The sequence below is a fragment of the Anabas testudineus genome, chromosome 7, assembly GCF_900324465.2.
Source record: "Anabas testudineus chromosome 7, fAnaTes1.2, whole genome shotgun sequence".
Taxonomy (NCBI): domain Eukaryota; kingdom Metazoa; phylum Chordata; class Actinopteri; order Anabantiformes; family Anabantidae; genus Anabas; species Anabas testudineus.
Genome location: NC_046616.1, coordinates 7,696,429 through 7,721,127, shown reverse-complemented (window position 1 = coordinate 7,721,127; position 24,699 = coordinate 7,696,429). Strand labels below are relative to the sequence as shown.

Genomic DNA, 24,699 nt, shown 5'->3' with positions numbered 1-24,699 from the left:
TGTGCAATGAACAGAAGTGGTATACAGTGCTTGATAGTGATAGAAAAATGATGATGGTCAAAAGGTTGGATGTACAGATATGATAATAATGAAACTTCATCACTTGAATGTTGAAAAAAGTTTATTTTAACTACCTTGTGTGTTATTTGAAATGTAGTGTAGTTGAAGTATGACATATCCAATGAAGTATCCAATACACAAGTACTATCTACTACCTATAGTACCTTAATTGTAGCTACTTATTGTAACTACTTGGCTGTTACTTTCCAACACTGAAGAAAAAACCCTGATTAAATATCTAGAAATGTATTGAACATTGAGGTTTTACTGTTTCAGCTATGTGTTTGTGAAATGCAACTTTAAAAAAAGTATTCTATAGCATTGTTAGACCTTTTGCAAGCATAATATTAACCTGCTATCATGTCTTTATGTATAACATTTCTGAAATCATTATATGATTACTGCAAAAATATAAGAGTCAGAGGTTTTTTTAAGTCCCTCTACACGTTATGCTCTTATTTTGGAGACAACGTGTCGGCTTCCTGTATAATAATCTCTGTTAAAGCCAGCGATAGACTGGACCAGGAAGAAGTTGTGAAAGCGTTTTACAAAATGTATCTTGAATTTGTCTTGATATTGCCATCGTCACAGCATGACCGTAGAAGCACAATATAGCCACGAGTGGGCATCGGTAAAGTTAGCTTAAAAAAAGAACAGTTGTTGTCAGAAATCGCTGGTAAAACTACATTGACCACAATCCATTGCGAATGACGACAGTCGCGCTACAGCGAATGCGCGCACTGGTTGTTGTCAGCGGTGGTTATGGAGATGAGCTGGGACCGGGAGCTGTCAACATTACGGTGATGTTCGTGGTAAGATATCTTCTAAATACACGCAAGAAATCCTTTGTTGGTTCCAAATACTACACCGACAACACGTAGGACGTAACAAATGAAAGCTGTCAGGACGTTTATTGAGTTTTAGACGGTCAAAATAACAACTACTGTAAGACTAGCTATGTTGGCTTACTGAGTTAACAGTTAGCTAATGCCCCCCCCCGCTCCTCCGCCTAAGACGTTAAAGTAAGCAAGAAAGGACTTCTCTGTTCAGTCTAAGTGACAAAAATAGTTTAAATTAGCTGAAGAAAACCATATAACAAACGTCAAGCAGTTGAACAAGTTCTGTCTTAATGTTTATGAACCCATAACTTACAATAAAACCTAGCGGTAAATCCCTCAACAAATCTTTTAAGCTCCTTGTAGTCATACAGACATTATATTGTCTTCACTGCCTTATTATGAAAAATAAACACATTTTGTTTTTACAAAATCTATTTTTCATTTAGAAGAAGCCAAGTTTGTAAATACCGGACATCATACCAGACATTAAATGCCAGTTTTCAGTAACTAGCAGTGCATGATGAAGATGTTAATAAACACAAATTAAATTCTCCAGGCTTATAAAATAAATTATGTTTGTATTGTTATGTTATATATTGTTAGTACATGAATTTCTCTGTGCTTTCAGATATTAAATATCACATTTAAGGATAAAATTAAATGTCTGTTTGTGTCCTGTCAGTGTATATCAGAGGGATGCCCAGGAAGTTAGGATTTATTGTGGTTAACTCTTCAAGTGATGAGGACAACTTCAGCGCCAAGGAGCTTATGGTCCATGCGCCCACAGTCAATGGCTGGAGATCCAGCAGGTACATAAAGACAATGCTTTATACCTTCCTAAGCAGCAATAACAATTAAAACATCACTCATAAGTTTGTCACTTCGTCTTTGAAAAACTTAACATGTGCATCAAATATTCTGCAGGCAGTGTTCCTACCCTCAGCACATCACCCTCCAGCTGGTGGAGAGAAGTAGGGTGAGGAAGCTGCAGCTGCTGGCTCACCAGTACCTTATCCCCGCCAAGGTGGAGTTCCACATTGGCGACACTCTTCCCGAAACAAGTACTGCAGGGTTCCCAGGGCAGCTTCGCAGACTTGGGTGAGACTACAGACCAAACCAGGCTTAGTTTTTACTCACAGTCCTTGGTGTCTTTTAGCTAGAACATTAGGGTTTTGAAAGATGGTTTAGGACATTGGGACGTGACATTTTTCATGTAATGATCAGTGCTGTCTGCTGGGTAGGCCAGTTTAATGAGTTCAAATGTATGTAACTCTAGTATGCATTTTGGTCTTGTATATCTCAGCAAAATAATTGAACTAAAAGGTATAACTGTACTCTCAACACAGGTATGTGCCTTTGTCCGACAATGCGAAGACAAGCTTCAAAGCTCGGGAGCTCAAGTCAGTCCATGTCGATGCAGTTGGTACATACTTGAGAATAACCTTTCATAAGAATCATGCCAACCGGTACAATCACTACAATCAGGTACTACATCAGTGTTAATACAAATTGTGAGCTGCTGGGATTGTGTTTTCTTTGTATTGAAGTATTGAACCTGCATTGTACTGCCTTCCTGAAGTAATTAGTTTATATTAATGAAACTCTCACGCTAACAGCAGCTGTAGATGACATTTTTATAAACACTGGTGTTTTAGTCATTGACTAATTTCCTCCAGTGTTTGACACACATAGTATTTTTTTTTTCTTGATTTCTGCTGCATGATGCTCTCAGCAGCGCTTAGTCTGCCATCAGAGCCTGGTTTCCAATAGCAACACTGGCTGGAGCCTTCCTCTCAGATAAATTTTAACTTATTATTGTGATGTGTTGTGGTTAAATTAGACTGTTTTAAAGACTATGGATAATGTGGCTTATAGGTACACATTTTAAATAACAATCCATTATTCTTAGTTTTTTGCTAATCAGAAAATTATGGTCTTATTTTATATCTTTCCTACCTAAACCTCTGTTTTTTTTTTTACTAACTTCTCAAATAGGTGTAATAGTGCAGTTATTAGGGACTATTTTTAGCATTGTAATCACTATTACCAGCCTTATTTTAATAGCAGTCAGCTATTTCCACTATTGGATTCACAGTACTCACCCATTTATCACAGGAATTGATTTTTGATTTTGTCTCTCTGTTTTATTTTAGCATTCAACCACTTTACAAACATTTGTTTATGATTTCAGGTTGCTTTGGTTGCCATTAATGTTCTGGGAGATTTGTTGGATGGCAATGCCTTTAACACAATTGTAAGTGAGCTCTCTCTTCACTGAACTTACATCTGTATGGCAGTAGGTGGTGGTAGTGAATCATGGTTTTGTGAATTATTGCTTTGTCACCATTCATCACTCATTTAGAATAAGACTGACTGATGACAGTTTCAATTTTTGGCATGTTACAGGAAGCAGATCTGGTACAAAACGTCAAGTATATATGAATCATGGAGAATAAATACATACACACATATTATATATGCATATATATATGTGTGTGTGTGTGTGTATGTAATTATTATCGACGATTAATCATAAAACACTAACTCGTTGCCTTTTTTCTGTTCTGATGCTATGTGTTCTTTGAATATAATATAATATAATATTCAAATCCCATTTTGAGAAGAGTTGGGACTTTTTCTAAAATAAAAATATGTGTCAGTTCACTTGAACTTTGTACTTCTACAAAGTATGTAGAAGTACAAAGAAGTAATTTCACTAACCAATTTGAGGCCTTCAACACTCCATGATAGAATATAAAATGAGCATCCATTATTTATATTAGTCTCAGGCTCAATTCTTTTTGCCACAATTTTATCAGTGCAAAACTGAAAAGAATGTAGGTCTTCTTCTTCTGCTATTTCAAGTGAATACTATTGTTAAAATATTCGGGCAAGTCTCAGAATGTGAAGTGTTAAATAAAAAAACACTGAATGTGCGTCATCTCTGAGCCCTCAGGCGGCCTTGCACAAGAAACTGTCATTCTGCTGTGATGAGTTTAGCCACTTAAACAATTCATTCCACATTTCTTTTGTTTTTTTTTTTTGTTTTTTTTTTTCAGTTTTCAAAAACTGGTATCACTTAACACAATCTGCGGTTGAATCCAGAAAGACAACCTTAAAGTACAAGGAGGAAGCCATACATCAGTTCTGTGCAAAAACACAGCAGAGATCTCTGGGCCCAAGCTCATTGCAAACCTCTTCTGTGGTTGTATTAGATAACAGGCTAGAGGAGAGTGCATTGAATATTGATATGCCGGATAGGTGTTTTATGTTGCAGTTGTTTTCACTGCTCCAAAGACATTTATATATGTTTAAATGCATGTGTTTGCCTGCATGGTGTGTGTGTGTGTGTTTGAGTGTGTCAGGAATTTAGCAATGAGACACAAAAGAAAGGCAGTATGTAATCACACAGGAGCCTTTAGTTCTCAAGTGTAATCTGATAGTCCTGCAGATGGACAGCTCCTAGAGAGTGCACCTTAAAACACACTCACACTGAACCAGAGACATAGAAAGGCCAGGAAACACACTCATACAGATTCCAGTGAACAAGCTATGTATTGTTGCTCCACTAATCCGACTCTGAGCCCCTTCACAACGATGCTGATCTGTTTGTCCTGTGGATTGACGCTGTGCTGTGGCTTTGATGGGTCAGTTCATCCAAACTTTGAAGAAACAATACATGAATCTATCTTCTCACCTAGGAGTATCTGGCCATGCTGACAACTTCGGTTGTATTTGTGAAGGTCTTAAGGTTTCTGCCACTACTCTAATGTAATGAAATATCATTCAGGGTGCGCAGCCACTTTCTCTCATACTGTATATCTACTCTGTGGAGATAAACATGTTTTTCTTTTACCCTTTTTTACTTAGTGTTTTTCTCCAACCTTGAAATGTCAACTATGAATCTCAAGACTTTAAATGATGATGATGAAGTGTTATTTGTAGTTTGGCATTATCATTTTTATTATGAAAATATTATATGCAACTGTGCTTTTCCTGTTGAGACACAAATACACAAAAATACTTATTCCTGAATGTTAAAATGGTATTGTAATTTATATATATATATATATATATATATATATATATATATATATATATATATATACACACACACACACACACATACAATGGCTTATTTTATACTTATGTGTATAAGTATTTTTATCTATGTGTGTACAGTATTCTTCTTGTTCATTTTTATTACTGCTTATGTTGTTATCTAATCTACCAGGAAATGTGGATTTGGCACTCATGAGGTGCTGAAAGAATGATCTCATAAGTAGAAACCATTTCCTCCTAGTGATTAATGACTTAACATTTCAAGAAATACTGGTATTATACAATTGATCCCTTTGTATGGCCTGGGCCTCGATATGCTAATTAATGACTGTGTGGGTTTATGTGCATCTGTGCTTGTGAGAATAGATACCAATGGTCAAGTCTTCCTGAGTACAGTAATCTAAGAGTATATATGCACATCTGTGTAATTTGTCCATCTGTTTACCCCCAGCCAAGCAGAGAGCAGCTGATCGAACACTACCTCAACAGTACCCAGCTGGAAGCTGCCTTGGACACGACCTTCATGGGGTGAGGCTAGGCCATTGAACCCTAGTTTCTTTGTCTTGTGACAATAACATTGTCCAACAAAGACATTTAGTCTGGAAGGCAACCAATAAGGCGCTCAAGGTCATGCATTTGAAGACAATGCAGGTGGCAGGCGTGTAAGGAAGAAAACACATTTCAAAATGTTTTTTTTTATGTATTGCCCCCCAAGGGATATTTCACCTCCAGGACTCATTCTTTGGGGTTCAGTCAGTGTTATTTACCCCTTGATCAAAAATTGCACAATTTTATCTGATAATTGCAAATTTATTCTACATGATACTATCTCAAACACTGAATCTGCTGTTCTGTTCTCTGTATGATCTCTGCTATTTTAGCTTATTTCAGGTTTGAAATGTTTCATCTTGGAAGTGGTAGTAAACACTGTTGTCTTTCTGTCCTATTGCCTAGCAAATGTGAGTCTATCTCCCCCTTGGATGATCTGGCCTTTGACATGTACCAAGACCCTGAAGTTGCCCACATCATCCGTCTCCTGGACCAAAAGAAACAGGACATGGTCCGGCAGGAAAAATATGAGCAGGCAAAACATCTGAAGCAAGCCATCGCCGACCTGCAGAAGGTAGCATCTTGCGTAATAATGTGCAATATTAGCAAAGTGGATAGCTACAATACATTGTCATACCTTTGCCTAGGTTTCAGCAGTATGCGTTACAAACACTGGGTTGTGTTTTCACTGCAGTGGGCATTTCAGCCTTCATTAATTCTGTGTGAGGCCTTTTTTAATTTTTATTATTAACTACAATGTGATAATTAGTGATACAAACTAATACATTGGAGAGAGCCAATAGCATTGCAGCAGTAGTGATTACACAGATACACATAGACAGAGGCAAACAAGGACATTCTCTCTGGGAGAAATTTATCTGGGGAAGTCAAGTTTCTCTAATCCCCTACCCCAATTATGGTAACCAGGTTTCTCATGTACACCACAGAAATCAGCTTACTAGAGAAAGCCAGGTTACTTAAGTGCATGTATACACAGTTGTAGACATGTGGAAAGTTCCTAGTTTTGATTTTTCCAGCTAAATGCAATGGATTTTTTTCAAGGATTTCCATGAAAATGCCTGGCTCTAGTTTCTGGAATCAGCACACATTCAAATTACCTTCTTAGTATTTACAGTCATTGTTACAAGTGTCTGTCATTGGCTCATAGTGGTGAAAGGAGCAACAACCAGTTCATATTTACATGCATTTACAATAATAAGCAATGTGTTTCCAACAAGTAGTTTGAATTTTAAGAAAATATCTATTATTAGTGCTGGGGTGGAGTCAACAGCAGACCATGTACAATGATCTACAGGTATAAAAATGTAAAAGTGAATTTTCTTCTATTGTGGTAAGGAAATAATTAATGTCATCATCAAGTTACTGTCACTGCAGCTGCGGTTTTTCCTCCTGTTACTGTTTGCAAGTTGTATCCTTTATTCTTTACAGATATCTTGTGTGGTTTCATCATTGTTTGTAGCAGTAGTTGTTAAACATTGTTCAGATTCCTGTTCCTGACCTCCTTTGTATACAGCGTTTCCATGCTGACCATGAATTGTTAATAAGCTCGACAGCTGCAGTGATGATCCTCCGGTGTGTGCCTCTCCTACTCCTAAGCACAGTCCTTTCAGTAACCAGATAACACACACAAACCAGCACCTTGTCTCTTGTTAGCTTGATATATTAGCGTCGTGTACAAAGCAGTTGCAGGAGTACTCATGCTGAAAATCCCTTGTCATCGCACCATCAGGAAGTCAGAGGATGGTTTTTAGTGCTACGTGATATCTACAAAACACATGACAGAGAGAAGACGAACAGCTGAGTATGGGCCCTCCACTTTACTCAGCCCACTTTCACCTCGCTTGGAGGAATAATAGGACCTTACGAAATAGGGGTTCAGAGAGCAGAAAGCTCTCCATTTTAGAGGTTCGGATTCTAAATTAGAGAAACGTACTTAAAGTAAATAGGTCCAAAGCATTGCTCCTCACACTGTGCCGTTGGCACCAAGACAAAAAGACTGACTTACTGGAAGTTGACAGATTTTCACTATCAGTTGTGTTGCACTAGGAATGCATGTGAGAACTGCTTGAGTCATGCCAAAGAAACTCCAGCTCCAGCTTGGGTTTTAATTATAAATCCATTTATTTCAACTTAGATTTGTTATTTTATAGCATAGGGCATTCTATTTGTTATAATACTTGTTATATATATTTGCTATAATACATGTTAGAATGACTTTGTGCTCAACAAAGTAATTGCTGATATCTTGGAATGCAGTAACATTGCTCTAAAGAAAGTTCAACAAGCTGATCTTGTTTAGCCAGATTTTTTAAACCACTTTTGAGCAGTTAAAGGTCAAAGTGAACGCACCCAAAATATTATAATCACCCAGTCTGGGTGACAAAATTGAACCAGGAAGCAGGAAGTTAAACTGTAACTTGTAGTGGATTTTTATAATATTTCATTGATTTTAATAATTCTTAGTAATGGTTTTAGCTTTTATTTCTAATGTGAGTTCAATTGACTTAACTTGAGGTTTAATTTACAACCCATTTGAGCTCTGTACCCTGTTCTTCTCTCTCTCTCACTACATTCTCCCATCTCACTAAAGAGCTTGGTGACCACAATATTATTACAGACAATCATGAAAAAAACAGAACAGAGAAACGACCACAGCAGGCTCATGACGTGGAAAATGCAGTATGTCTGTCAACAATAGCTCTACCTTTACCATCAACATATTGCACACAGCTGATAATATCTTGAGCTTTCAGTAGCACTAAGCAGAAGCAGTAAATAGACAGTACAATTGTATTAGTGTAGGCACAGCCCAACACAGGACATCGCAAGACATGTGCAAGCTCACTTTGGGACTTTCTTTACCATTACCTCTTCTGGGATCTTCCAGGTGGGTGAGCGATTGGCTCGGTATGATGTGGAGAAGCGATGTGCCATTGAAAAGGAAGACTATGACCTAGCCAAGAAGAAGAAGGAGCTGATGGAAGAGTACAGAAGAACTGTCTACCAACAGCTGGAGGTCCACAACCTGTTAGATATGACAATGGTCAGTAACCAGCCGCTGGTAGAAATGCTTCACCTGTACAGTAATAGCAATTTAACTGTGGGATGCAAACAGGTATTCTTGCTTAAATTGTCATCTGTTCTGTCTTTCTACCATGTTAGCAGATCAAAAGGGCAGAAGATTCATCCTCAGCCCAGAATCCTTCCTCTAGTCTGCATGGTCCAGGTCATCATTCAGTCCCAACCAAGCCTCTTGTGTCCACAGAAACATTCAGGAAAGAGAAGAGAACCAGTGCTCCTCAGAATCAACAGTCAGACACAGCAAATGTAGTGCCCACAGTTAACAGCCAGTCTGACATACCCGGCACTCCTGCTGCTGTACCCAAGATAGATGTAAGGGCTGCACATCACGGCATCTTTATGCAGCATATTATGTGTCCAAACTTATTTGTTTCAGACTCTATAGATGGTCAGTGACGACAGGCCAATTTCCCAGTTGATGTAGATAATGTTTCTGCTTGTATGTTATTCTGCATGACTGCTTGCATGACGTCCTGTACAGCTGTAAAAATCATTTAGCCAACTGTAGCACCTTGGGAACATATCTCCTGCCCTGAAGCACACAGCGATTATAACCAGCGGGGACCTTTATCCTTTACTCACCAGCTATGGAGACTGGCCAGACTGAGGTTAGGGTTTCACTATTTAATTAAAAGCGTGCAACAGTTGGCTGACTCCAGAGACTGCCAACCTGGCCTCAAGGCAGGGCTTTGAGCCTTGTACAAGGCAGCAGGTGACAGTTGGCTCAGTAGCTGACTGAATGGAGCTTTGAGTTTGTAAGAAGTGTTTAAACATCCATTGTTATCAATGACCAACCTTTACAGTGATCAGATGGTAGTGAAAGGTTATTAAAAAGTTATTATTTGGACGTGTCAGTTTTCTTTAAGCCATTGAATTTTTTGAAATATACACATAGAGTACCTATATTGGATATACTGAATATTCCACGCTTTAAATACAAGTGGTCTTGTCTTGTTATGACAGGTTACCAGTGTGCCTTATGATGAGAGGCCCCTTCCAACCCTTCAGAAGAATGATTGGCCAGCGGAGGCCATCCAGAACCCTGTGGAGCAGCACTCTCCCCAGCCTGATGTTCACAAGAGTCCACCCAGCCCTGAGTTGAGCAGAGAGCCAGAGCCCCTGACGGAGAAGGTCCAGAGAGAGGCAGGCCTTCCAATAGAGGTTTTTGGGGAAAGTCTGGTAAGAAAGACATAAGGGGTGCAGACCTAGCTAGCTATATGCCTGTACACACCTAAAGACTAGCTAAGACTTCCAAAGACTGGACTGTTCACACCTAACGATGGTTTCCACCATAGGTCACAGATTTCTAGTTTCTTTGACAGTGTGGAAGCAGCGCACACCTGACAACTGAGTAGCCTGTGGGCATCTCACTTATTGACTGGTCAAGTGGATGACTGGAAGTTCTGACAGTAAAAAATACAGCAACTCCTGAAAGAACAGGAGATTGACAATAAGTGACAGCTAGCAGTGTATATATCTAGTGTAAAAAAACACAATGAAAAAAAGAGTTGGAGTGAGGTCCTGGATGAAGAGGTGTGGACAAATTGGAGTGTAGAGCCTTCAGAGGGAATTGGAGTGAGTGAACTTTGTAATATGAATATAATATGATATAACTTTAACTAAAGCTGTAGTTGGTCTAGGGCTCTCCTAGTTGTGATGTCAGCGATCGCTGTCAGCCTGGTTCTCTAAACTTAAAGCCTGCAATCTTTACACACCACACATTTAATGATTTTCTCTGCCTACTGGCAAAGAGACTGAGAAAGACTGGAAGAATTTTGGATGAAAACAGTTGCATTCAGCAGCAGGAGTGAGCCAAGGATAAAATGTTCTGTAGAGCTAAAGGGAACTGTAGAGCATGTGCTAGTACACTCAATAATAATACTAAAAATATTATTTGGTGCAGCTTCAAAATATTTTTGTCAAAATCCCAACAGAAACATGGGTTTGATCTAGTAATTTCTCACTCTACTATAATTCCCATTAACTGATATATGTGACATCTTTCCTGCTCCTTTGGCTACCCTTTTGTTCTCTATTTATTCCAGGTGACTGGAGCATACTCCAAAACCTGGTCCTACAGGGAGGACGCTCTGCTGGCTGTGTATAAGAGACTTTTAGATGTATCACCCACCACCCCCAAGGAGGAGCTGAGAAACATGATTAGAGCTGCGGTATTCCTGGTTAAGAAGGGTCTCCTGGATAAAGTATCAGCAGTGAGTCATTTCCTTAAAACATAATTGCCAAAATTGTCTTGGTGTGGATAGAATGAATGTCCAAGTTAACTGACCAGAAAAGGAGCCTTGTTAAGGTGTACTGGATAACGTTAACTACTATCGCTGTCATAGTCGTCTATAAATAATGTTCTTTGGACTTTTTCCAGAAGCAGAACTAATTCATGTTGTTAAAACATAGGCACACACTCACACATGCACAGCCTCAACAATGTTCCTCCTGTAATATATGCAGCTCCTTTCCCCGAGCTTGCTCCCTTAAACAAACAGTTTATGACAAAGATGTCCTTGTAACCCCTCTGGAAGCCGTTTGAAATAAAAAAAGTAGTGCCGCAATAATCCTAGTGATTTATTTTTTTAGCCAAATTGAAGCAACACTTGTTTATATTATGCACACTTTCTCTGGCAACTCAGTGGTCTACTTTTCATGTAATTACATAAATTGAATGTTACCCAGTGTTTTTATTATTTATATGTCTTTACAGTCTAAAACCACATAGTACATGCAATATTTTACAAAATTAATAATGCACTGGTAATTCAATTTATTACAGAGAAACAGATGAATTGGCATCATTGCTTTCCTAAGTCAGGATACAGTATGTCTGGTCAGCTTGTCACTGATTTCAGAACAAAATCCTTATAGAACTTTCTGTATTACTGATTACCACTGCCCATCTGCATACTCCAACCATCAAACCAAACATTGCCATGTCTAGCCTCTCTGTTAATTGACATCATCCTGGTGCTAGCTTTCCTGGAAAACCTCACTAACTGTGTCATCAGGTTTTCCAGGCCTCTTTGAAGCTGCTACGTCTACTGCTGAGCCAGTCCATCCCTGGTCTGGGTTTAGGCCGGACTGAGCTCACCCACTGCTTTGAGCAGACTTGGTCCAACCTGCTGGCTAGGACTGGAGAGTCAGCCAGCCGCATCCGGACCACAGCCATTGCCTTTATACAGGTATTTTAATACCCTGGACTGACACGTTTATTTGGCCCCAGTTGATTTTCATGTATCTTTTCAGCTTCTCCTCTGCCTTCCTTTTAGTTTTGTTTTAAATATGATTTTGCAATAATTATTTTTTATTATTATTTATTTATTATTTCCCTCAGCTGCTAGTTACAGACTGATTGGCTCTCATTGTTGCTGAACAGGTAAAGGTATTCAGTCATACTAATACTGGAAGTTATTACACAATAAAGAAGCCATTGCTTAAATATGTGTGCACCCCTTTGCTGACCTATAAGCTTGAAATGAATAGAACAAAATTCCTGGGGATGTGGGTGTGCAAACTTGTTTTACCTTTTTTAAATTTTCCTAGGTTAAATGCACCATAGATTTCCCTCTTTTTCTTTTGTCTTTAACTGAGGTCACTGTTCTTTATCTCTACAATATTTGTTTTCTGAGATTCTGTGAAAGCTTTTGCCTAATGCTAGAAAATCAGCACTTGTTTTCTTATTTTTGATCATTATATTTCAAATTTTGATCATTATATTTCAAATATAAGGTGGTAAGGATTTCTCTGTGTTACATTTTAGCACACACCCATGGCACACACTCATGCCATCTTGTAATAAATACAAGGAAGCCTTCCTGTTCCATGATGCAGGCTTAAACAAGGTTGGCACAGTCACTAAGACAGCATAACAGCAAAGACAGACACATTAGAAATGAAATGACTGTTACACCCACTGTTAACACATAAATACATATAGTTATTTATGATATTAAAGGTAGGTAACCATTCATGTTCTAAGAATAAAAAAGTTACATGAAAAACTGTGGTGTTAATGGATCTGGGATACAACTAAATGATGTCAAATTAATCCTAATTAAAAATTTTCTAGTTTGACAACAATGCTGACCTGAAGTATTATAAGCCATATTTCTCCAGTCTCTGTAGTTGAATTAGGTTTTTATAAAAAAGAATCTAACAACATTTTTAAAATAAAGAAGTCCTTGTTTTCTCATTGTGTAGATGACTCACAGCCTCATATTTAAGAATATCTCACGGAATTCACTGCTCATGAATCATAAAATCATCTTCCTTCAAACTGGAATTCAACAAAGATATAACAATATGATTAATGGAGGGCTCAGTTAGTTATTCTTACTAATTACTTTCCCCTTTTAACAGGTTTGATTTCGGAAAAAAAAATATTTCTCTTGCCTCTAGTACATAGAATAATATCCCCCTCTTATGCCCCTTCTACTGTCCAACCTTGGATTGTAGAAAATTACTTTTTCTTTTTATTTTATCAGAGTTATGATCCAGATTAGACTGATACAGCTAGGAAAGATGGTTTTAATTTAACAAAAGGGAAGTAAATGTCTCTCTATGTGAATATGTGCAGTATGTGTTTTCGTGGTGTGTGTGTGTGTGTGTGTGTGTGTGTGAGATTTTTGTGTGTTGAGAATAGGGCGATGTCTGTGAGGTTCTCATTACTCAGTACTCATTAAAAAAGCCTCTGTTTTAATGAGTACAAGTTAGGTCACATTGCTATTACCCTCAGTCTCAGCCCTCTGAAATCATTGCTTAGCCCTTTTGGGTCTGTCCTGAACGACATTTGAGCAGTGACTGAATGCCTCTTTGTGTGTGTTAAGGACAAATTCAATGTTTTTTGTGTGAGTGCAGTGTGTCCCCCGTATTTCCAACATACAGTAGATTCTTTGCTGGGACATGATAGGACATGATAAGTGAATTCCATTCACCTGGCTAAAATGACAAACATCTGAGAGAGACTTTCTGAGAGCCTTCTTCCATCTTACTTTAATTGTACACTTCTGTTCTCTGTTGTGACTTGTCTCTCTGCCAGATGTTTGTGTTGAATGACAAATTACAGGACTAAATGTAACATCACAAATATGGATTGCAGGTGGTTCAAAGAATAAAATTGACTTCATTTAACGATGTACACCGATCACAATATTAAAAACGCATGTCCCCATTGTTCCACCAATGGGTCAGAGCCTAAACAGCTCTGACCTGTTGGGGAATGGACTTCACAGGGTCTCCACTGGAATCTGGCACTAAGTCGCTAGCAGCATATCCTATACGTCCTGCAAACTGTGAAGTGGGTGCTTCAGGAATCAGACTTCTTTCACACAGCTGATAAATTGGTCTGATGTGATTCATCAGACCCTGCTTCATCCATTACATCATCATTATTCTTTCTGCAGGTATCCCTGCCAACCTGCCTTGATTATGTTGCTGCTTCTTGTTGTTGTTTCTTTGTTGCCTGCTGTTCTTTTCTCTCTACTTTCTCTCACTCACCCTAACCAGTTAAGCCAGATAGCTGCCCACCCTCAGCCTGATTCTGCTGGAGGTTTTTTCCACTAAAGGGAGTGTTTTTGTCTCCACTGTCGCCTAGCGCTTGCTTGAGTGGGGTTGTTGGGTTTTCTATATCATTAATAATTCTGTAGACGGTAAGATTTAAACCTTACATTGTAAAGTGCCCTGAGATTACTTTATCGTGATTTGGCGTTGTATAAATAAAATGACTAAAAAAATGGCTCACAGCCAGATATTCGTAATATTATTCAACTGTCAATGGTTTTAATGTTCTGGCTGTGTGTCATTGATACTGAATGACTTGTCATTGTTATTGTGTCTTGTCACCTGTTTAGGAAATTGCTGTGTTGAAGGATGTGAGGGTGCTGCAGGTGATCCCCGCTGAACTGGTGAAACCCTTCAAATCCAACTTTCCCTCTCGTCTGGCTCAGAGTCGGACCGAGCTGCTCAACAAGCTACTTTCAGAGCTCGGTACAGAGAACTCAGGCTTCACATTGGACAATGTAATGATGGTAAAGGACCTAACAAATCAATGCAGATATTCATTTTTTAGTAATGTTGTCATCCTTCATTATCATTTGAACTATATCAAGTCTAAACACATTTTCTCAAGATCAAAGGTTCTGAAACACAGTTTAATCACTGATTAAATCACCCCCAAAGGTTTCAGACTACTTGAGTTATCATCTCAAGGAGAAAAAATAGAGGGTAGCCCTCAGCTTCAAAAGTCACTGTACCGGTTGTCAAAATGAGCCATGACTGATACCTGTATGATTGCTCCTAACCATAGCAGCTCCTGTTCTTTTAGGCAACACTTTTTCTAAACTGTGGAAATCCCTTCTGACGTGATCATGTGCTGTGATTGTGACATATGCTATAAGATCTCTATTGTTCCATTTTTAGAAAGACATGTATAGGGCTGACATTTCATTACATTTTTCTTTACAGTCAGAGTGTAGCTAACAGATGGGGGCAGTCCCTTTCTGGCTTGCAGAAATTCAGTTAATGCAAACAGAGTGTCACTCAAGCACCAGCCAGCTGAGTCTATGTTGTCACTATTGGCATGCACTCCTTTGGTTCCCAGCACTGACCTAATAGCTACATGAAAACTATCCAACTGTTGACCAGACTGTAGCAGGACAATGAGCTATCCTACCCTCCCCTTTCCAGTTTACGACTGGTCCTCCACCCATCCCCCTGGACTCAGCCCTTCTCTTGAGTTTGCTTGGTTTCTGTCAGTGAGAACAAATTGTTAGGTATATCCTCTGAGCTTCTCCTCCTTCTGAAGCCACGCAGATGGCAATGGGTGGGCAGTGTTTGCATGTTCGTTCATGCTTGCTCAGCGTCTGCCTCCTTCGTTGGCTGCTTCTTATTATTTGCTTCGTTGTTTGCTTGGGAAACAGTTGAATCTGGATTGAGATGTGACATGAGAGATAATTATACCCTAAAGTCGTGGTAGAAGCATAAAGTTGCTCCACGAAAGTCATAGGTTATCTTTTATTTCAATATACTCAAGACCCTTGGTAAATTAATAAATGCTTAAATTCACTGTTAAAAACACTGCTGATATCTGTTTCCACTGACTCTTTTAGTTGTGACTAGTACTTTTGTGTATAGTGTTAGTGCAGCTATGGTATGAACATTTTTCCTTTTTCCTCCACTGTTACCTGGGTGATCTGTTCTGAGGCAGGAACTCAATTGACAAAATGGAGTGATTGAATTTGAGCAATTAAAGTGAGAAGTGGACATGAAAGACAGCAGAGAATAATAGCAAGCTGTTCCAGAGGCTGTTGAGCGAGGGATAGGTGGCCTTTAAACACAGTTTACCTCTCTATGCTAGTGCTTTTCACTGGCACAATTGTCATTTTGTTGTGACTGTTTCCATAAATACTGTGTTGTATAATGGGCTTTTTTTATTTTATAATGTACATGCTTGGAGGAAGACCTCCCTACTATGTTGTCATTCTACACTCAAAACCAGTTGCACGTGTAGAACAGCAACATTGCAAATTCTCTCCGGTTTAAACAGCATCATATAAGGCTAAGAACTGCAGTAAAACAACATATTTAATCCTGGAGACCATGATGGGACAGTATTAGGTTTAGATAGCATTAGGTTTCATATAGTACAAACCAACAAAAAACACATACAATACATATATTCGCGAAGAACAATACCTTAAAATGAGCTAAGGACAAAGGAGGTTTCAACCATGTTCAGTGACAAAGCTAAAATGTGCTGAGTCATTCATCATATACTTCACAACAGTCTTGAGCTCAGTGTGCAACACCCAGTTTGGTGATAAAAGCTAAAATTGAATATCACAAGTTGATCTTGTCCTGTTTAGTTTTTTAGTAAAATGCCCTCTGTTCACTAGTTCAGACCACTAAAGTTGTTGAATTGAAGTAATACCAAGTCGATTCAAGTAACTAGTGTTAATTGAAAGCTTGTTTTTTTCTGTCAGTTCTGTACAGCGGCGTTGGAGCACAGTGCGTCACCAGTTCGAGAGCTGGTAGTGCGTATCATCCTATCCATGTACCAGCAGCACCGGACTGCTGTTTTCAGCTACCTTCCACCAAACGATGCTGCCATACGGAAGAACTTTCTTTACAAAACCCTGTTTGACGGCTTTGCTAAGATTGATGGAAAACTAGTGGAGACTCAGGCAAGGAGTGTTATTTTGTTGTTGTTGTTGTTGATGATGATACTTGACATTTTTATTTAAAGATAGGCTATTAGAAATAACAGAAAGCCTTTATTTAAATACAAAGCAAAATGTACAATTTAGATGGTTGTTAGCTTTAAACTACTAGGCCTAGGAGTGTTCACATGGACACAAATTTTTTCAAGCTCATTGTAGTCGGAGAGACCCGAGAGAACAGATAGCTGGAATGTAAACCTGTTAGACCTGGCTGATAGAACCACTTATTGAAGAATTTGGTGTAGGCGACTATGTGACAGCATATTCATTTTAATTGTTTCACACTGAAAGTAACAAAGTAGAGCATTGCACCAGTCTTAGTCTATTTGTACTCAACTGGTCAAAAAAAAAGAATACATAACAGATGCACACATTTATTTTAATTAGTTTGAAAAAAACATATCATGACCGACTGTAGTGCCTAAGAAATTTGTACTTAGCTATTACAGCTAGTAGATAAAAAGTGCTTGAGTCCCAAAGCTGGCATGGTACAAAATTGTTTTACTGTTTGAGCAGTTGTCTTATTAAGTGACCAAGAGAGTTCCATTACGTAATAGCCTTGCTGAGTAGTGCTGTACTGTGTACAGTCATGCCACATTGTTATAGTGCCAAGAAACATCAACCTTGAGCGTAAGCCATGTGACTTTAAAAGAAAATGATGAAACTTAAGACATGAAATACCCATGGTGTTGTAATTATAGCCACTAACTAAGACAAATAGGACATAGTAGTACTATGGCTCTGATTGAGAGGCGGATGGCGTGTCACTTTTCACCCAGACTTTGAAGAAGGGAGGTGGTCAGCAGCAGAGGCAAAACGAGAAAGAGATCCACTCTCTGCAGGAGCAGCTGGCTGCCTTGAGAGAGATCACAGTAGGTGGAGCTGTCATCAGAGCACAATGACATCATCTCTCGTAATGACTACTAATTTGTATTTATGATTTCACAGGGACTTTTTTTTTACATTCTAGAAACTCAGTTATTCCCATGCACAGTTAACAATATTGGTACATTATATCACCTTATTAAAATCTCTTCTTTTGTCGTCTGATACCTCTTCATACTTCTCTATCTGCTTGTGAAGGAGAGAGGCAATGAAGGCACCAAAGGACAAACGGCCAAGAAAGAAGTTCCCAAAATAGAGAAAGATGCCCAAAAATATGGGAAAGCAAGTATGTACACATTTTTAAAGGAAAGCAGACAAAAACATTGGAGTTCCTAATCAGACCAAAGATATTTTCTAGTAGACTAATACCTCCTTTACCTAACACACCCAGGTCTGATTGGTCTTTAGTCATTTTTCATTATTTTCCCCAAAACATTTTACATTTTCACTGTGGATAAGGTTTTTACAGCATCCACTTTGTCATCGGTTTCCCAGCAACCTCAGCTACAATGTATGGTACAGTATGTGCTTCACAAAGGCTCCATTTCAAGGTCAATATCACAATGGAACTGCAACATAGCAGTGACATATAAACATCTTGTCTGTGTATCTTTGTAGCCTATAGGAATTACCTATTATCCAGATTTCAAAGCATACAAACAGAGACATTTGTCATAAATGCTGTTTTGTTTAAAAGTGATTGATCCCATTTGGTTTAGAGTTGAAATGGTGTCCAATTAGTGCAGTCTTAGCAGGTAAAAGATGCTGTTTTTTTAAGTTACAGTTGCCACTAAAGTGCCCCAGAAAAAGAAAATGGACAGTGTAGACATCCAACAATCTATCAACTATCTAGACAAGTAAGTAACTCATAAACCAAATGTTCATATTGTTTCTTTACCATTCTCAAATCCAGTTTCTTAATACAATAAGAACTGATCTGACAGCATTTGCATGCTTGGTGTTTCAGCTTGTGTATATTCTGTGGTAAAAAGGATGAGTCATTTACAGAAGATGGATTAGACTTGCATTACTGGAAACACTGTCCAATGCTGCGGCGCTGTGATGAATGCAGACAGGTATATTGTTACATTTCCAGAAGGTTATTTTCTTGAAAAGGGGACAGCTGCCCTGCTCTTTAACCACTACCTCACTAATACAGCATGAAGACTCCATGTATAAGCCTGCATTGTTTTCACAGGTAGTTGAGATAGCCAGCTTCACAGAGCACCTACTGGGTGAATGTGAAAGCAGCACCAAGTTCAGCCAGTGTCCACGCTGCTCAGAGGCCGTAGCCACTGAAGATCTGGCTCACCATGTTCATGGTCCTGCTTGCAACCGTGAGTTAGCCACTAAACCTCATGACAGCTGGGAGTGTGAAATTCCAGATAATGTAAACTGCCAAATCAAGCCAAGAACCATACACCATACTTATTGATATACAGTGTTAATGCTACACACATCCTGTTGCTGTAATAAATTGTTTGTAGCTATCTCTCAGTACACCTGATATTTGGATTTAAAATTAAATAGTGACTAAGATAGATAGATAGATAGATAGATAGATAGATAGATAGATAGATAGATAGATACTTTATTTATCCCCAAGGGGAAATTTTGGTGTTGCAGCAGCCATTACACACAAAAACATTTGAACATTGAGTAACATGATCTACACAACAATACACGGAACACAGTACAAGAATAACACACAGTATAGACAGTAATAACAACAAAACACACTGTAGAACTTGAATGTAAAGTGACTTAGTTACATATTGTTAAACCAGCAGCGTGGACACTGACTCTCTGTCAGGGAGTCATTGTACAGGCTGATGGCTGTAGACACAAATGACTTCCTGAACCTTTCCTTGTCACAGCAGAGCTGGAGAAGTCTCTGACTAAAACTGCTCCGCTGTTTGACTAGTGGGCTGTGGAGAGGATGTGAACTGTTCTCCATAATGCTCAGGAGTTTGTACAGCATCCTCCTCTCCACCACCTGCTCTAAAGGTTCCGGAGAAGCCCCCAGCACAGAGCCAGCTAAGAACCTTACATTGATAAGTTAGCAGTACTAAGATGTGTGTTTAGATCATCTGTCATCAGGTTTATATATGGCATTGTATTTTTAAGGGACAGATACGCCTACAACAGATAATCATTAGCATATATAAATCATATTGAAGTGTATAATGTCAGCACTTCTTTGGCATGCTTCATAAGGTTTAACAGAGGCCAACTTTAATTTTGAAGGTATGCTAAAGACATGCATATAATCTTAAACAAGCCAGACAGGCTAGTCCTGTAAAATACATTACTTGTGCATTGTATTGTTTGTATATGTCGTTTTGTAAGAATGGTAAAATGCAGTGGACTAAAAGTATTTATTATGTAATATGATATTATGTGATTCATTCTTTTTCCAGTTTACTCTCACTGTACCTACTAACTTGAAAGAATCTGGAAGTTGAGTCATGGCAACTGGACTTCCTTTTGCTAGGTTAAAACGTTTCACTACTCATCCAAGTAGCTTCTTCAGTCTCTTGAAACTTCTTCTAACTTGAAAGAAGAGTCTCACTTCATAAGTAATGCACAATTTAAGAACTAACTGCTTTTAGCATTCTTGAAATTAAAAAGCCAGAATATCCAGGGGTTACTCCAACTATATTTTTCCATAAATAATTATCACCAGTGAGCCTTTGGGATCACCATAGCAACTCTTTCTAACATCTTTTCTTAGCAAAATGTTTAATTGTCATAGTATTTGCCCTTTTTTCATTTTCCAAATGTGAATTAAATTTAAAAGTGTTTTGTTAGTGTCACATTTTTATCACTTTCTTCAGATTGTTAGGGAAGCTCTTGTCAAATTGAGAAACCAACAGTGTAAATGTGTTGTGTTTTTCTTTTAGCTTCCATCTCTGGGAAGGGCTCCGACCATTGTCCTCTGTGTCACAATAACTTCATGCCGGGAGAGGAGGTGAGATTCTCTTTATGCCAACTATATGAGTAAGGCCATTTTTTTCTCACCTGTCTGCCTGACTGCATTTTTTAGAAGATGAAAAAGAAACTAGATGTTGTTTGACAAGAGCTTTCACACAGTCTGGGTTTGAACTGACTCGTTTTTTTTCTGATTTCCGACTTTGATGATAGGAAGCATTTAATATTAAGCACCACCGTTGTACATGTCTGTTTTCTTGAAACCTTTGGCATTTTTGTGTTTAATTGGTGTCAAAAAGTATGAAGCGTCATCACTTTTTTTACATTCCTATTAGAGCCACGTAAAGTGCAGTCAAGTGCAATTCTTTGTAGGTGTTTCCATATAAAACCTAAACTAAAATAGTTTTGTAGTAAATGGTGGGTCAGAATACCACAGTTCTTTTGATACAAATAAAAATAAATGCTGGGAGAAATGTATTATTCTGTTGTTTTTAAAGGTTCAGTTTCCTGTAATTCCAGTAGTACTGGCAGCTTCCCTCAGATTTGAAACAGGATAAGGTTGCAGTTAAACATTTCTAGCAATTGCTGATCTTATTTCAGCATAAATTAACAGAACAGAATGGATCTGTGAGGAAATGTCATCTAAATGGGTAACTACAAAAAAACAAGCATTCATTGAATACTGAGAGAGGTCGGCAGGCCTGGACAAGGATGAATGAAGGAAGTGAATCATCAGTCACCTTTATTCTCAGACAGAAAAGAATTTTCTGTTTATTTATTGTATGTTTATGTTTTTTGTGTTTACAAGACTACCTGACGTACCCAAAGCTGTAACAGCAGGTGTCACCTTTCATTAGTCTTTGTCGCCTTTCTGCTATTGTGGAGTTGAATGACTCCAGCAATAAAACACTTCCTCAGATCCTATTATTACCATCATTTGTGTATGAATGCCTTTCAACCGCTTAGTTTGTTTGGTCGCGTTCATTTAGAATTTGACACTGCCAGTACACAATAAAAGTATAAAGTATAAACCTAATCACAGTTATGTGACCATAAAACAATAATCCCATTTCACATAAACAAAAGCTGTTTTTCTTTCTTACCCACTTTATAATACAATGTATGTTTATGTTCGTAAAATATGAAAATTGGTAAACTGCATTATTGGAAGTAATTCATTTTACACTATTTCAATACAAACAGTAGCAGCTGCTGGTATAAAGCAAAATAAAAAGTTGCATCTTATGCCAGTGAGTCAACATGTGCAATGTAGCGAGTGGTAGAACTAGATAAACTGATATTAATTAGCCATGGAAGGACATCATGCTCCATGATGTTTGTCTGCGAATTTCAGTCCTGCAAACCTCTCCCTCTACTAGTTGTATATACAGTAACATATCAAAGACGTAGTCATTATTTTAAAGTGTGTAATTAGACTAATCTCTATTCTCATTCAAAACCTGTCTCGCGACTTGCAGCCTGTCACCTTGCATACCTTAAATATCTAATGAAGAAAAAACTCACAGAAAGTCACACTCGTACTGCCAGAACTCTGAGTTAAATCCCCATGAAAGACTGCAGTGTTAGTTGGAGGGAGGGCAGCCATTTGGGCATTGACTGGACCTACAGTCAGCCATGGTTGCCCTGATCGAGACTGTTTCTGGGAGAGGACTAGACTCACTGAGCGACTTTGTCCCTGTTCCAGGCCTGGAAGGCTCACCTCATGGGCAGGGAGGGCTGTAAACAAAACCCACGTAGGACTGTGGTGTCCCAGAGAACCCAACCAGCACAAGGTAAAGCATTCATACACTCCCTGCTTACACCTACCCCCAATGTTCAGTGTGAGAGCTGTAGAAAGTGCTCACGCTTAATGCTGCCGTTTTTCCACTATGGTTTCCTGCCCCAGTGCACAGAAGGAGGCACGTAAAAATAGTGACGGATTTAATTACGAGGCCAGTGTTGGGCACTTGTGTATCCACTTAGCGATCATTTACAATTATCGTAGTAGTTGTAAGAAAACTTGCAATAAGTTTATATCACAGGAATTGTTCTTTTTTGTTTTTGTTATAGAAAATTACTTATTTTTTGTGCATGTAATGAAATGCTAATGCCTATTCAATGTATTACTTCTATTTTTGTACCCTAATTGCCTGTCAGTTTTAGTTGCCTTAAAATTACACCCCCACGCCCAGGTGATTCACAGAACACACTGCATGTCCACTCTGAATGATGATCATTTTTTATTATTACTGACGCGTCATATGCGACTCTTACTTATTACCATAACCTCTAATGTGAATCCTACCAGCACATCATTTGTTTTCTGTGTTATAAAAAGATTACCAGCTACTATTCTTGTGTTGAAATTAAATTTCTTAACACAACTGTAACCATAGATAACACATGAGGTAATGTGTTTGAAATGCGTCACCAGTTTGCATCACGTCACCATGAACCCACATTGAGTGTAATTTTGATTTGAGATTTTCTGACAGTAATATTTATTTCAGTCTGTATTAGGACTGTATTGTGTTATTGAGCATGTGGGCTCTAAAAGGACAAAGATGAACTAATGCTAAACTTTTTACTTTTCAGGGATTCCCCCGGGAAATAGTTTAGCAAAGCTCTAAATCTGTCTTGTCTAATGAACAATCTAGTTAATAGATGACAGAATAAACTTTGGTTACATTCCCTAAATATGTTGTATTTCCTGGGAGAAAAAAACAATTTTTTTGGTGCTAATTCTTTAGTAGTTTACAGAATGGCACTGGCACCTTGACTTGTAGTATTTCCCATTAGTCATGTTCATATTGTTTCTTCTCTGACGAAACACATTTGCTAGCCTACTGTGTATTGACTGTAAGCCTTGTGACGCGAGCCCAGCATATACCTGATCTTCCAGCACATAATAAGAGAGCATGTCTCCCAGTATGCGCCCACAGCACCACGAGTAGCTGACATCATGAAACCTTCCTGTTTGTACTCACATCACAAGTGATGGCTGCTTTGTTTATTGGGAAACAATAGAAAAGAACACAGGTTTTGTTTGGCTGAAAGGCGTAAAGGTGTTTTACTGAAAGGATGAAATATAATAGGCATGTCATTATAACCATTATGTCTGTTTGTGGGTTACCAGGCAGAACTGTCGGTGGAGCTAAGATAAAGCAGTCCTGGTCAGTCGGGGCCAGGAGCCGGCCTGTTGGCAGAGGCAGCCGGATCCCAGGCCTGGCCAGAGGGAAGTTTTGAAACTTTATAAACTGCCCGGAGGAGGAACCCAACAGCAGCAAACATCCCAACAGTGGCACTATCTCATTCCCATATTTTCCGGTCCCATACATGCAGTTTTGCATGTGTTCACTGATGGCCAATACCACTTGACTGACTGATTTGAATGAGTCCTGTTTTGCTAGGAAATCATACATAGAGAAGAGACACCTGGACGTACAGTAGTTATTTTATCCATAAATGAAGCCCAAAGCATCATTCACCTGCCAGGCTAATAAACATGAACATATTGTGTTCTCTGTGTACTAATATCTCCTTATATGTATATTTAGTTTTTAAGGCTGTTGTTTTCCTTAGGGTCAGTGCCATGACAGAGATAATTGCACTTCTTAGAAGAAGTGAAAGAGTTAACTTTTTAGATTAAGTTTAATCCACTTAGTTTAAATAATTCACAAAGACAGATTAATAAAAGAATGGTCAAAATTAAAGATGCAATGAACCTGACTTTAAGTCAGATAGTATGGGGTATTATTAAGGTATTAGTGAGACCTATATGTTTCTCATACAAATTATCCATTAAAACTCAGGATAAAAATAAAAATATATTCATGACTTTGTCGGAAGTCTACAGGTATGACTCAGTTCTTCAGTTACTATCAGTCAGTCAATCTCATCACTAACACTGACTGGAAACAAACACACCTGTCTGATACCTGGAATAAACTCCCTGTTAAAGTAGTAATACAAGTTGTGGAGGAATGAACCATCAGCTGAAGAAAATTCCAGCTTTAGCCCTGAATCCATTAACAACCTGAGTGTAG

General features: G+C 38.5%; 1 protein-coding gene across 4 annotated transcripts; it reads left to right on the top strand.

The window, feature by feature from the left end:
- The first annotated feature begins 708 nt into the window (after nt 1-708).
- On the top strand, nt 709-24,659 carry cep104 (centrosomal protein 104). 4 transcript variants are annotated; one of them, XM_026366913.1, is made up of 22 exons: nt 709-872; nt 1,582-1,708; nt 1,824-1,997; nt 2,246-2,384; nt 3,091-3,153; nt 5,413-5,489; nt 5,916-6,084; nt 8,419-8,574; nt 8,697-8,924; nt 9,576-9,791; nt 10,658-10,825; nt 11,630-11,803; nt 14,471-14,647; nt 16,601-16,801; nt 17,617-17,709; nt 17,921-18,008; nt 18,507-18,579; nt 18,690-18,798; nt 18,921-19,059; nt 20,626-20,693; nt 22,359-22,446; nt 23,790-24,659. In XM_026366913.1, exons 2-22 carry the CDS (start codon nt 1,596-1,598, stop codon nt 23,897-23,899), a joined length of 2,823 nt encoding a protein of 940 aa, XP_026222698.1. In that variant the 5' UTR covers nt 709-872; nt 1,582-1,595; the 3' UTR covers nt 23,900-24,659. The 4 variants fall into 4 exon arrangements, with proteins under 4 accessions (XP_026222698.1, XP_026222696.1, XP_026222697.1 ...); XM_026366911.1 differs by having other exon boundaries at nt 710-872; nt 18,501-18,579; XM_026366912.1 differs by having other exon boundaries at nt 710-872; nt 8,694-8,924.
- Nucleotides 24,660-24,699: the final 40 nt, after the last annotated feature.